The sequence below is a fragment of the Plectropomus leopardus genome, chromosome 7 (genome assembly GCF_026936395.1).
Source record: "Plectropomus leopardus strain MGB_pleo_1.0 chromosome 7, ASM2693639v1, whole genome shotgun sequence".
Lineage (NCBI taxonomy): Eukaryota > Metazoa > Chordata > Actinopteri > Perciformes > Serranidae > Plectropomus > Plectropomus leopardus.
The window spans coordinates 25,475,674-25,490,932 of record NC_142182.1 but is presented as its reverse complement, the minus strand read 5'-3'; the positions used below and the strand labels follow the sequence as shown (position 1 = coordinate 25,490,932).

Below are 15,259 nucleotides of genomic sequence, written 5' to 3'. Positions count from 1 at the left end.
ATAGTATGGCAAAAATGTCACATTATGACATGTCCAAAAAAATGCTGAAAACCACATTAAACTATTTAAAATAGCATGCCAAGACACGCCCTGGCATAGGATTTTGAAAAAAAAAACGGTCAAAAACACCATAAAATAGCATGTCGAAAAATCCACTGAAAATGCCATATTATAGTATGGCAAAAATGTCAAAATATGACATGTCCAAAAAACCGCCGAAAACCACATTACAACACATAAAATAGGCGGCCCAAACAAACCATAGTATAAAATGTTGCTAAAACACGGTGTGTTTAACAATCCAATAAACATGCCTACCCATTTAAAAAATACAAGTAGAGTATTAGAATTGAGGACAAATAAAAGCTGTTAATAGGCTTCACTTACAAATCAATTCATATTGTCAACTTTAATGTTAATATTAACAAAAAAAAAGTCTGTTACATCCAGACCAAAACATTCACATGAATATAGCAGATTACACAGACAATTCATACTGGACATTGATACTCTTAAATGTTTTGTATCCTTATGGGGATCTTTGTGGTCTTTTTCCAGGATGAAAGTGATCAACATGATATTTTTAGGGTAAACTAACTTGATGTTAAGTCCGAAATAATCACGCAAATCTCCTCACTATAGTGATGGCACCACAACGAACAGTTACTTCATATAGATTAATTAAACTTTGAGAACTGTAGCACTTAACTGAGATCAATTCACAACTGACTCTTGCAGTTTAAGATTGAAATAATCTGCATTTGGTTAATTTAGCAAACAAAAAAAGGCACTGTTATTTTAGTTGCTGTTAAAATAATTTCTCATCTTGCTCTTCCCGAATTGCACATTGACGAAATATGCAGACGCCCACAAAGAAACAACTGATAATGTTGCCATTTCTACTCATTAAAAAAACCCATTTTCTCATAATGATTATAAGAAAACTAGCCAAAAATGATTATTGCCCATAGTGAAAACAAAAACACAGCCATAAGCAAAGCCACAAGCCACTTGAACCCAGGTTGAAGATTCATGCAGTGCACATCTAGCAATACACTGACTGGTATATAAATTTACAAAAAATATTTGACTGTGGACAGAAGACATTTTGAATAAAAGGATTTGTTTTCTTAAAACTTAGCGAAAGAAAAAAATCATCTCAACATAGTAGTACACGCACAACCTGAGGAATTATTTGAAACAATATGTACTCATCATAGTGCTCAACGGAAGTTGGGGTTAACTGATTTAATGCAATCAAATAAAAAAGTTAATAAAAGGCATTTATGTTCTAAAACCCAAACACTCAAAATTGGCATGTTTTGGTATAACCAAACACTCAGATCAAAATCAGTTTTAATTTTATAACTTAAAACTAAATTTTAGTTCCTAAACTGCTGTTCAGTCAAGACTAATAAACCCCATAAGGTATTTTGAGATCAAGAGCCTCCGGAATATTTCTAGCTTTAAGACTTTTGGAGGAAGCCGATTGTTGAGATTGGTTGAATTAGACATGAACAAACCCCAACCCGGACATTTCAGGTTTATTTCAGTCTTGTCACTGACAGAAAAGTCGGTGACAAGACAAGTCCAATCTTGTCACTGGTGCTAGCAGTTGTAATTTTGGAAGTGCATTTGCTCATAGATAAATGAGGGTTCTGCCCCTGCTGCAAATTTAAGGCATTACATCTTGGAGGACGCGGCGATAGCTGAGGCTCCTGGACGACTGTAAACATGCAGAGTTGTGCTCTGTGAAAGAAAGAAAAAGTGAAGAAAGATGGCATTAGCTGATTTATGGACCAAAATATGAACAGCATACTCACTGATTAACTGTTGACATAGTGAACTATACAACAAATAAAAGGTCCAGTAGGTGTGAAAAAATGTAGTTCTATTTGTGTTAGTTGATTATGAAGTAGTTATTATTTTATTTAAATTTTTACCACATGCTATATTATGATTTTTATGCCATTTTATGGCGTGCTACTTCCTGCTGTTATGGACCACATACTATACTATGATTTCTTTGTGCAGTTTAAATTACATACTATGATATGAATGGGGTTTTTTTTTATGCTATTTTAGAAGTACTATAAAAGAAAGTCTGAGCTTCCCTACTTAGGCAGCTGCCCCCGCGACCCGACCCCGGATAAGCGGAAAAGAAGGTGAAGTTCAAGGTGAAGGTGAAATTAAAGTAAAAGTGTGTCATTGATGTAACTGATTAGAACTCAAAGATGCAATTAGGTCTTTAAAAGTATGGAAATAATATTAACTTCAACTTCAAGCATATAACCTGACTTTAACCTGGGTGGGGACTTTTTATTAGACTTGGCTGGGACTGTGTTTACCTTCTGTGCCTCTGCGTTGTACTTGTTTAGAAGGGTCTGAACCCGGTTTCCATAGTCTGGATGGACAGCCTTCAAGCTCTCAACCTGCATTTAAAAAAAAAAGAAAACAAGACAATGAGACTTAAACCCTGAACATATTCTTACCAATGCAAACTATTACCTGCCAAAGATTTTGTTACTTCTCATGACAGATTTCTGTATTTCTTTTTGGTTTGAAGTGGGCTGGGCTTTTTTTTAAAAAAAAGGTTATATAAAATGTACCTCTGTATACCAATAGGGTTTTAGCAACATTTTAACAAGAATTTGAAGACATTTGGTGGGTTCTTCCTCCCACATGTCAAAGACATGCAGGCCAGGTTATTTGGTAACTCTAAATTGCCCTCAGGTGTGAATGTGAGCATGAATGGTTGTCTGTCTATGTGTCAGCCCTGCGATAGCATGGCAACCTGTCCAGGGTGTATCCTGCCTCTCGCCCAATGACAGATGGGATAGGCTCCAGCCCCTCCCAAACATGTTAACTATGTTAACATGTTTTTAGATAAATGTTTTTTCATACATATGCATGAATTTATGTCAATTTTCCCCAACTCAAAAGATAAAACCAAAGTCACTGTACTTGGCACTCCACAACAAAAAACTCATAATGTAAATAACTGAATGGTGTAGACACCAAAATAAAGTGCAAGCCAGCTTGTACAATATAAAAGGCCAGTCCTCTGGCAAAAAACGCTCCCTTTTCTGAGAGTGAAATCAAAGATCAGTGAAGACTGAGTCAGTGACTCTGCATCATGCTTTTGAAAAGAATTGCCAGATGAACTAAAGTGTGCCCTAACCCCTCCTGTAAAAGCAGGCTTTAAACCTTTTTTTGCTGCCTTCCTATGTGTTTATGGCATCTTCAGGATTATGCCTAAGTTTGTATATGTTCTCATATTCAGTCTTTCAGAGTTTGTATTTAAATGCTTTACTTTAAAGTTTGTAAAGTCATTTGCCTCTTGTCATTTGCCTTGCTTTACACCCACAAAACCATGTTTCCTGTGTGCAAGCTCACCGTCTTATTTGTTTGTTTTTAAAAGCTACAGTACATCATGTGGTTTTGTGTTTTTTTTTTATTTGTGTCATTTCTAAGTAGGTGCTATCAGTTCACTAACCCAATCATTAACAATCATTCTTTTCTGCTAACAAGAGTAAATGTTAACTGATAACATAATAACACTCTTTAAATGGTAAGTGACAAGTGACACATACTGTGTGGATACTAAAAAGGTGATGCAGACTCACCATGCGTTTTTGGATGAAGAGCTGTGCTCCCTTCAGGGACCCTGCCATGTTCTGGCAAAGTCTCTGGCGCTCCTCTTCATTCAGCACCTGGGTGAAGAAGGCACGAACCTGCAATAAAACACAAATATAAAACATTGGGTCAGAGTACAAAAAAAGAAAAAAAGTCAACAAACAAATGGGTGCCCTTTTAATATACTAGAAATGTGACTTATTGCCCATTTAGCCAGACATGTGGATGATAAATTCCCTTGTCTGCTTTGCTGTACTTTAACTGCAGTAGGGTAGTTGAATACTGATTGATATTCATCATATTAAAGCAGAATTAAGTAACATTAACATAAATTTGTAATTATGTTTCATATTCACTCTCCTTAAGTTCTGTTTTGGTCCTAAAATGTGGGTCTTACACTGCTTCACTACAATCATTAGCTAGTCGCTAACTTTGTCTTTCCGCTGTTCGGTACTGGACAGGAAGCATACTGTGGGTTGCTTCCTGGAGCTGCTTCTGCTGAAAACCACACTGATGAGAACAGTGAGAGGGAACCAAAGCAATAAACATGCCAACCACAACACCAAACCAATGAGTTGAAAAAGGCTGAAACTCTGTAAAGCTCAAGGGAGCTGCAGAGTTGGGTGATAATTCTCTGAAGGTTTGCCACTATAAGTGACACCTTCCACATACAAGTAATCATTGTATCTATTGTTGACAATGAAAAATTAATCAGTGCAACTTTGAAATACATACATAAGTGCTTTCATAGAAAAAGAGTAATGACTTCATGACTTAAAATAAATGTGTTTTTGCAGCAACCACTGTAGTTAGAAGCCCATCTACAAAGGGCAAAGTTGGAAAAACACTGATCTGTATCCTGTTTGTGTCTGCAATGGCAGCAAGGGTGGCAGGCAACAACAAACTGCGGACGTACAGCCTGCAGTTTGAGCAACAGTCCAGGAGAGCCATTTGAATATATTAGCCAAGTAAATAGGCCTGTTAAACTGTGACATTCTCTTTACCTGTGTGACATTATCTTCATCTGCACTGTTGTAGCGTGCCACATCCAGAGACACCTTGAACTTGGACTCAATGAACTGAGGCTGGGTCTCTGGGGCACTGAAGCTGTTGGGATAGTAGTTTGGAGCTCCACCTAGAGGCCGGGAAGAGCAAACACTGGTGAGTTGAGTAAGAAGAGGAAGAGGGATGAATTCTGCAAATACTGAAGTAACTACAACAAAAGAGGTGTTTGTTACAGTGTAAATGACAGTGTTTTGTCTTCATATATTCAACACAGTTAGAACTGAATATTGAATAAATCTTCTAAACAGAAAAAGAAACATATCTTGAGACTATAAGAATTTCATTTGGAAGAAAAATGGGAAATATGGACAAAGGTTTTGTATGTAAAGACTGAAAATAGCAACATCAAAACCGAGATGCAAACAATGTTAGAGCTGAAATGATGATGAAATGTTTCATTTTGAACCACATCCACTTTTCATAAAGTTTGATGTAATCAGTAGTGTTTGTTGTGTTGTTATTTGGTTAAATGTTTGGGGTTTTTTTGTATGTATGAAATGGTTGACATCCTGGGACGCAAGACAAATTTCAGAATGTTTTTTCCAGATAATTAAGTAAAACCGAATCAAGTCAAGCCATGAACAGGCATTTATAAATGATGGGGGGGAAATAAATAATGAATTCCTCAAACAGTGTCCATTTTGCCCTTAGATTTTTTTGTGTGATTTACTGTATTGTACTACGTTGCAAAAATGTTGCCAATAAAAATGTATGTGGAAAAACAAAGCATTCTCACTTCTGCTCATTAGTGATGAGAATGGCTGGTACTGATCGACTATGAAGGAATTGTTGCTGTGCATCACTACCCCTATCTCCCTCTCTCTCATATCATTATGTTGTCTACTGTAAATTTATTGTTCTTTACGACATTTATTAGACGTCTGTCTGTCCTGCAAAAGAGAGATCCGTCCTCAGTCACTCTTCCTGAGGTTTTTACCATCTTTATTCATTGTTAAAGGGGCATTTTGGGGAAGTTTTCCTCAGTTGCTGACAGAAGGATGTCATGTACTGTGAAGCCCTCTGAGGCAAATTGTGATTTGTGATAACGGGCTTTTTAAATAAAATAGTTTTGAATTGAATTGCTAAATATGGTTCACTATGTCAAATTTAATACAGTCCAAATGGCGACATCTGTTGGAGAACCCTAGGTACTGCATCTGGTGGTGGGGGGTGTGCTTTATTTTATGCCAGGTGGCCCATCACTGCTAGAAAACACTGCATACACATTATTGTATGCAGGAAGAAACACAGACAAATCCACAGAGACAGACAAACAGGCAGGACAATGACCTACCTTGGTTGTCAAACATGCACATTGGACCATCACGCTGGTAGTTGGTCACACGGGCCCTGAAGGGGCAGTTGACGGGAATCTGCAAGTAGTTGGCTCCCAGTCGGTGTCGATGTGTGTCTGGGTAGGAGAAAAGACGACCCTAGACGAAGATACAGGAGAAAGACACACAAGACAGAACCCTGTTACACCGCAGGTTTCTGTAATGTCAAATGTGAATACATTTTGAGAAGTTTATTGGCAGTATTTAACCCAACTTTATTTCTGCTGGAAGAGAATGAAAGCATCCAAACTTGGGCATCACCTAATAACCACACTTTAATGAGACACAAATGAGACTGAGACTGGTCCTTCAAGATTTTTTAAGTTATCAAGGAATGTTGTTTTAGTGATCAAAACAAAAACTAATGCCTCTGCAAACCAGTCAAGTTGCACTTACAGTCAACATCGATGTCTGTGAAAACATGGATGCTCCACACACATCTCCCACTGGCAGAACAGAGGATCTCAAGGTGAGCACCCAAGATTAGTGTCGCCGATTCAGTATCTGACCAAATGGTAATAGGTTGATTTATAAGTCGTTTTTTAGACAAAATTTAAAAAACAAAATTTCATTTGTCATGATAGACTGGGTCACAGTGACCTCGACATTTGAACACCAAATTCTCATCAGTTCACCATGGAGTCCAAGTTAACGTCCATGCCAAAATTGAAGACATTCCCTCAAGGCAGCCCTGACAAATCTCATTCATGAGAAGGGATGGACAACCTCACCCACCCCACCCCCAAAAACAGCATCTGGCCACAACTGTCACCGACACTGCGCTTCAGGCAGCGGAATATTGCTTTTGTTTATGATGTAATTATTTATTTATTGTTTTCAATTGACTGAAAAACGTCAGGAGAACATGTGTTGCGGTGTCACCTGCAGCATCTTGTCAGGGCTCGGCTCGATGCCCGGCGGCATGTTGCTGGGGTCAAAGGCCAGCTGCTCCACCTCTGAGAAGTAGTTGACTGGGTTCCGGTTCAGTACCATTTTGCCCACTGGGATCAAGGGGTAATCTTTATGTGACCAAACCTAAATGAGAAAAAATGCAACATTCATTAGCTGAGAGATAGTTTCTTAACATCACCTCATTTCTATAATAAACATCAATTCAAAAAACTCGTCATCTGATGTTGGTATCTGCATGAATAATTAATCCTTTTATTAATTGGAAAATTAAAATGATAACTAAGGAAAAAGTTTTGCTCACAATCCAACACAAAGTGATGTAAAATGAGGGATGCCAGGATCATATCCTCCTAATGCTAGCACCACAGTACATACTACATAGTGCCCAAATGTGTTGATGGCTTGAATTTTTTGTATTTCTCTTTACGAGGTTACAAAAATAGAGTGATAAAAACTATCTGACAGATTGGGATTCATTTGTAGAGCTTCATTAAATTATTTGACTGATGAGCTGTTAAGGGTTTGCTTCAAATACATTTTTAGTAGGTTATTTTTCTATTTATTGAAAGATAATATCATACACTCTTATGTGATAAGAACATTATTTACAATTATGCGTTTGTTTTGACAATTTCAGTGAACTTTTTTTTTTAAAAATTACGTTTCCCATAACGATATATTTGACTCACTTGAACAGAAATAGATCTTGATGGGACTGTACGTCATTCAACCTCATGCAAGTTTCACTGACAACTATCAACACTGCGGTGAACCTACAAAACCACCTGTAATAATGTCAATTTGTTACAAACACACATTTGAAGTAACCCACAAGAGGTTACAGTTGGGTTCCTGAGTAATATGAAAAAGTATGAAATTGGACTTTAGTCATTTTCAGGTCTGGATATGTGTAGAAAAAAGTTTGAGTTTGAAAAAATATTTGCAGATATAATATTTCCAGACTATTCGATTCTGTTTTCTAAAAGCTAAAATTCAGAATTTCTAAAAAATAAATTGATCATACAAGAGTGCGGGCCACAGCAAGTTTTCTGAAGACTGGCGGTTTGTACTAAGGTACCAAATATGGTATTATGGTATAAGAAATCTGCAGAGACCTTTTAGAAATTTAAGTGTAAAAAAAGTATTTCATTTTAAAATGGAAAACGTGTGGGCATCCAGGTTATAATGTAAGTGAATACATTTTTACAACTACAGGACTCAACTTTGCGGCCCAGTTTGTCCTGTTGTGGAAGGATGTGGTACCTTGGTAAGATCGAAGGGGTTGAACGGGAACTTCTCTGCCTGCTCGAAGGTCATGACCTGGATGTAGAAGGTCCAGGATGGAAAGTTGCCATTGGCAATGGCATTGAACAGGTCTCCAATGGCATAATCTGGGTTGGTGGAAGCCAGGCGGCCTGCCTCCTCCACTGACAGATTCTTTATTCCTTGATCAGTCTATAAATAGAAAACATAACATATAAAATAACAAAGCAATGCCAAAATCTCAGGCGGCATATCTAAGTTAAATGAGGATTAAACCTGGGCTCAAACAGACCTTGTAGTGGAACTTGCAGTAGAAACATTCGCCCGCAGCATTGACCAGTTTGAAGGTGTGAGAGCCATAGCCGTTCATGTGACGGAAGCCATCAGGCAAACCTCTATCGCTGAACAAGAAAGACACCTGCAGAGAATCCACGACAGAAGATCCAAAATCATGCAAAGTTTTCTCTGCCAACTACTACTAATGTAAGCCAAGAGCAGACGACTGTATGTATAAATGCAATAAGGCTAACAAAACACTGCAATACTACATTACTTTAAAAAAATTGTTAATTTTGATCAAAAATATTCATATGCCATCAACTAAGTTGCTTCCTCTCTGAAATATTCCTTGTTACACTAGACTAGAATCTGTCTCCGACAACAGTCTCAGACTCAGCAGCAGCTACCTGATGCAGACTCTCAGGCCTCAGGCTCCAGAAGTCCCACACCATGTCAGGGTCTTTCATGTGGGTTTGGGGGTTGCGCTTCTGGGAATGAATGAACGACGGGAACTGCATGGGGAAAAGGGGGCAGGTCAATGCGATGTGTTTTATATTTGATCCATGTTAAAGAGTAACTCTGGTATTTTTGAATCAGAATCCATTTTCCCATGTTTTTGTGTCTATATGACTAATGGGAACATTTTTTAAATTGGTTCAGTACTGAGTGAGAGCACTGCAGCCAGCAGTGCCAAAACAGGCTGAAATGAAACCTCTCAGGGCATTTGTGCACTGTCAGTGTATGTCCAGTAAGTGCTGGTTCTTACCCCTGCAGCTCAGATTATCATTTTAAGTGTCTGACAACATTATGAAAAGGATCCCTACAGTGGTCGACTTTATTGTTTAAGAGTAAGATCATTTATGTTTACCAAAAACTGTGGCAAAAAAGAGAGATTTTGGTGGATGTAAAATAACAGTGCCATATTATCAGTGTAGTAACATTGCAGTCTGTTTCACCACTGTCAGCTGCAGCGCACTACCTCAATACCGGAGCAGTTTCAATGATTGTTCTATTAGTCACTTAAACATAAAAACATGACAAAATCAGATTGAAAGCTATCTGATAGACCTGATTGATTGAAAGAACTTACCCTTTACCAAGATCTGATCTGATTTTAGTTTGATCATTTTTGTGCTGCAATACGGAGTTTGGTCTCCATAAGTGTTTGACTTTGGAATGCAATAAACTTTTTTCATGACTGATGGAACTGGCTCTACTATCTGTTTATATTTCCTCTTTTTTGACATGCTTGAGACAAAACGTGTTGGGACTATTATCCAATCACATTGTGGCCCTCCACACATCAGTTCAAGCAAAGCATGGCTCATACACCACCCACTCACCAGCAAGGCGTCCTTGATGAAGAAAATGGGGGTGTTGTTGCCCGTCAGGTCCCAGTTGCCCTCCTCAGTGTAAAACTTGACTGCAAAGCCTCTGGGATCTCTCACTGTGTCTGCTGATCCTGATTCACCAGCTGAAATAAAATGCAAATAAGAGAAAAAATTTAACTGAGAAATTAATGTCAGAATACCACAGACATTAGCTGTGTTCCAAACCGTCCCCTATCACGGATATAGTGCACTAGTGGTGTTCAAATTCTTAGTGGTTAATTTCATCCGCTATATAGTGCTCTATAAAATACCCACAATGCACAGAAAATTTCAGTGTACATACAATGTTACCCTACATGTAATTCCCGTATATCACAATGCAATGCAGCCGTGTATTTCTGGGGGGGGAAAAGATTTCAACGTAGTGTCCGAAATTTCGTTCGTTATTCCCTATATATTGCATTATCTAATACACACTACATAGGGAATAGTGAGTAAATGAATGAAGGGGGCGGTTTCGAACACAGCTATTGACAGAGCTATAGTTTTTATTTCACTGCTTATCATTTAAGTTGTTTTTTAAGCAGAGATCATGTATTATTGTATTATTATCATGTATTATTTCCATTTCACAAATGATTATTGATTGACTACAACATAGAACATGATGATGTCATAGTGAGGTTGACCTTTGACCCTTTGTATATCAAATATATCTTCAACATTTTGTATCTCCTCAAGCTGTTTATGAGATATTGCGTTTACAAGAGTAAGAGACGAGGTCTTTAACCTTGACTTTTGACCTATGAGCACCAAAGTCTTATCAGTTCATCATTGAGTCCCAGTAGACATTTGTGCCAAATTTGAAATTCACTTAAGGTGTTCTTGAGATATATTTTTTTCAAGAATGAGATAAATGAGGTTACAGTGACCTTGACCTTTGACCACCAAAAACTAATTAGTTCATTTTTGAGTCCAAGCAGATGCTTTTGCCAAATTTGAGGAATTTGGCACAAACAAAGGCATTCTTGAGATATTGTGTTTACAAGAATGAGACAGACAGACGGACAACCTTAAACCATAATGCCTTTGGCCCCAGCTGTTGCTGAGGAATAAAAACAGATGGTACAGTTTTGAAAAAGATTAAAGTCAAATCAACAGAACATAAAAAAAACAATAAAATGCCACTAGTTTTTTGTTGTTTTTGTTTGAAATTATAATTAGTATATTTAGGGACACACATAATTGTCAGCTCATTTGTATCTTCTGACGATTTTTGTCTTTATGCTTATTCTATCTCTGCAACTTGCAATAGTGACTTGAAACAGGACACTGTCAGGACATAAAATCCAGGGGCAAAGCCTTTTTATATATATATATATATATATATATATATATATATATATATATATATATATATATATATATATATATATATATATATATATATATATATATATATTTGGGCAAATTCCGTATACAATGAAGGTATGACTCAAACGTTAAAACATAACATAATTATTCTTACCCACAGTGGAGAAGCGGACAGCAATAGGTGTAGTCTTGCCGACATGCTCGAACACCTTGGCCTTGGAGTAGCGAGTGATGTCATGAGTCACCTCAAAGTAGCCAAATGCTCCTGCATCACGTAGGAAAAATAATAAGACATGCATAGTGTAGTTGACATATTTATATCAGGTGAAATATGTGTGGTTCAACTACATGTAGCTGACTGCTCAGACTTGTCGAGTGTTATGTCACCACACACTGGAAAGAATGCGGTTTTCTATTAAGAGGGGCAACAAACAAAATTTGCTTAATATCTGACCAAAGTCTTTGACCTTGATCCAAAAAGCTTGCAATGATTAGCAGATTTGCAGGAGCTAATCCATAAATAAGAATGACCCTCATGGGCGTTTTGCATTCTTTTTTGTCAGTTAGTTCAGTCGACTTTGATCAAGTGTGTGCACGTATGTTTGAGCTCTTTCCAATATCAATAACTAGTCTGAATTGTAAACTATGCTATATTTGTCAGAGTATTATGCTCTGTAAGAAAATAATCTCAACTCAACCACATCACTAGAGTTAGCTAGGAACTAAACCTTGAGTTGACTTTATTTTGTTACAAATATTGACCCAAAGGTTATAAAGCTGCCTAATCCACCAAAATGTATGTATAATTCAAGGAAAGTGCCAGTTTTATTTTAATTTTTAATTTATTGATATGCACTTACAATATTTTTTGTTTGCTTATAATTGTGACTGGGATACTTCCATGCTCAAAATCTGTTTGATATTTAATTTTTTTTTTTCAGGCTGACAAGTCCTGTTATTTAAGTTTGTGTCATTGAATTAATGGAATATGATCACTGCAGCATGAGAAACAAAACCATCCTGGCAAAGAGTTCTTAGTCCTGCATACTTTCATAAGTATTATATCATTATAATTAATAATAATTGGATGGAGCATTTCAACACCACCACTACATTGATTTGGACACCGTAACATCATTCAAAGAGACGAGTGTAACCACAGCTACTTAAACTATGTGTGACGCACATATTAACTGTTTACTGACGGAGGAGGTAGAAACAAGCTACTTTTTGCAATAATAAACAACACAACATCTCGAGATGAAATCTGCAACTTAAAATGAACGTGGGCCAAGGGCATAAATTGAGGGGGGGTAATTGCCTCTTTCCCTACTTCCTAAACTCTACTTCTGCCCCCTCGCTTGGACCACGGCCATCTTCAAACTCGACTTTCATTTTTATCTCATCTACACACCTGTGGTTTTGTGACTGCATCTTGCACAGTTGCAAAGCTATTGTGCTGACAAAAACAGTCTGCAGAAAGACATATTAACAAAAGATGAAAAAAATAAAGACTCAAAATGGATTCACTCTCTCAGACACACACACACACACACACACACGCACACACACACACACAATACGAAAACTATACAACAATACAAGCCATTGTGACGTAGCGTTTGGTAACAAAACTCTTCCCTAATGTGTAATGCCAACTGGATATAGACACCATGGAGGTGACACAGAGGAGATTGATTTAACACTCACCCGCCCCTTTAGCATGCACCACTCTCTCTGGGATTCGTTCCCGGTCAAAATGAGCCATCTCATCTGTAAAGACCACATCTTGGACCAGCAGAGGGCCCCTGGGTCCTGCAGTCTGCAGGTTCAGCTTGTCTCCCACTGGATGGCCAGCCCCTGTGGTCAGTGTGTCTGACCTCTGTTGCAAACAGAATTCATGGTTAAAAAACAAACAGTACAGTAAGTACTTACTTAAGATATGTTGACAAATTACATCACATGTGCATGTATCACAATCTAAATTTGATATCATGTTGTAAATAAATCATCATATAGTAGGTCAGATAACCCAAGATGACAGCTTCAATATTTTGTTTTGTTAGAAAATAAAAAGTAAAGATCCAAAAATAATATAAAATACAGAAGTAGCAAATCTTTATATTTGTCAACACAAGATACCCAATGTTTGGCTTTAGCTGATGGCAAACAATCACAACTGTTAAAGATTCAGTTCTGTCAATCAACCAACCCAACAAATTGACTAAATGTTTCATCTCTCATAAAACAAACAAATAAACAAAGTTTCCCAACTACACTAATCTGCACAAACATTAAAACCACTGGCAGGATGAAGTGAATATCATTGATTATCATGTTACAATGCAATGTTCTGCTTGGGTGAAACCTTGGATCCTGACGTATGTGTAGAAGCCACTTGGCTCGTTGCACCCACCTATACACTGCTGCAGACGTCCAAGTTTGGAGGCCAGGTCGGTGCCTTGTGCAATGTCAGGTGGCATCCACATGAATGCCAGGGTCCAAGGTTTCCTAACAGAACATTGCACTGTAGAACGCCATTCAATTCAGTGTTACTTACTTGCAAGCAAACTGCATGCATATTTCTACAGCTGACCAGACACTGATTGTTGCAAAGTTGCACCTGATGCACCAGCTAGGTCCACCAGATAAATGTGCTGAGAACACTCCATCTTCATTATTTTCACAGCTGTTTGTCACATATCATTTTATTTATATTCATTTGAAAAAGGTGCACTCTGCTTAGTGTGAGGATTATCACAACACTGCCCAGGAAACCTGCACAGCTGCTAAACAGCTTGAATGCAAAAAAACAAACAAACAAAAAAAAACAATATTGAGACAGTAAGTTACAAAATCCAAACTAACTCAACATGAAGTGGTGGGAGGGGCGTTGGGTCACTTAAGGTGATGGTCGCTATTTGCTCCGATTTCCTCTGGTTATATAACCCACATGAGTAAAGTTCAACTACAAACATGCCTCAAGACCATGGCCTTGTTTAAGGCTGTTTGCATGTTTCTTTTAAGAAAAAGAAACGGGTTTTGGTCAATGCCACATAACGTTATTTCATATTAGACTGGCTAGCTTAGCATGTAACGTTAGCAAACGACTCATGACAGGTTTGCTTCTGAGCGCTTTAAAAACGCAACGACTGTAAACATCACCTGAACACACCGTTAACAGTAACGTACTGGACACGTTAAAACATTATGAAGTCGTCTGCAAAGCCGGGTTTCGGTGTTGAACGCTAGCTCACCAGCAAAGCTAGCTCTGTGTTGTTAGCTTGTTACCCTAAACGACCTCTCACCCATTTATCCCAAGTCAGGCAGCGCTGCGCAGAAAAAACACTAGCTCAAATGCAGGGAATATACAGACCTGGGAGACCCTGCTCTCCTTCCATATCTTCATTTGATCGGTGGCTTTATCTCTGTTGTCAGCCATTTCGACAGTTCAGCGCCTCTGGACGTTAAGACCACACACTGCTGGGTTGGTGTTGCAGGGACGCTGTTATCTGTTTGACCCGATGTCTGGCAAATTCTTCCTGGACTTTGCTCCATGTGACCCCGCCCCCTCATGCGCCCCTCCATCCTGATTGGCTGAAAGAAGGAAACTGACCTACTTTTGAGACAAGAGGAGAAAGCCATGAACTATACTCTTGTCTTTACATAACACAAGATGTTATCTTTTGGCTTAGTTAAAAAAAAAAAAACTGTTTTAAAGTGCAAAAGTCTTACAAGAGACTGTTTTTAACATCAGATAGTAAAGCAAGACCCACCTTCTCACTTTTACCATATAATTCATATATGTAGGCCACCAAAGCACTGTACTTAAAGGACCACTGTGTAAGATTTAGGGGGATATACTTACAGAATGTGATAAAGTTTTCTTTATGTACCTGCAATGACTACCTGCAATGCATGCAATGGATTTTTAGGAGTCAGTCTCGTACACATTAATTTTTCATGCCAAAAAGTTTTCAAGAACTCTTGTAAACATGTATATAATATTTTAATATCCATATATTGTTATGTGTTCTTATTATCTATGGAATGTGGCCTCTGTGT

General features: G+C 37.9%; 1 protein-coding gene across 1 annotated transcript; it reads right to left on the bottom strand.

Moving 5' to 3' along the window:
• Positions 1-383: 383 nt before the first annotated feature.
• Positions 384-14,730, bottom strand: cat (catalase). Its single transcript, XM_042495969.2, has 13 exons — positions 14,571-14,730; positions 12,905-13,076; positions 11,349-11,459; positions 9,833-9,963; positions 8,897-9,001; positions 8,503-8,628; positions 8,211-8,402; positions 6,918-7,070; positions 5,996-6,134; positions 4,641-4,771; positions 3,627-3,734; positions 2,349-2,432; positions 384-1,749 (listed from the first exon to the last, which is right to left on the bottom strand). Exons 1-13 carry the CDS (start codon positions 14,634-14,636, stop codon positions 1,684-1,686), a joined length of 1,584 nt encoding a protein of 527 aa, XP_042351903.2. The 5' UTR covers positions 14,637-14,730; the 3' UTR covers positions 384-1,683.
• Positions 14,731-15,259: the final 529 nt, after the last annotated feature.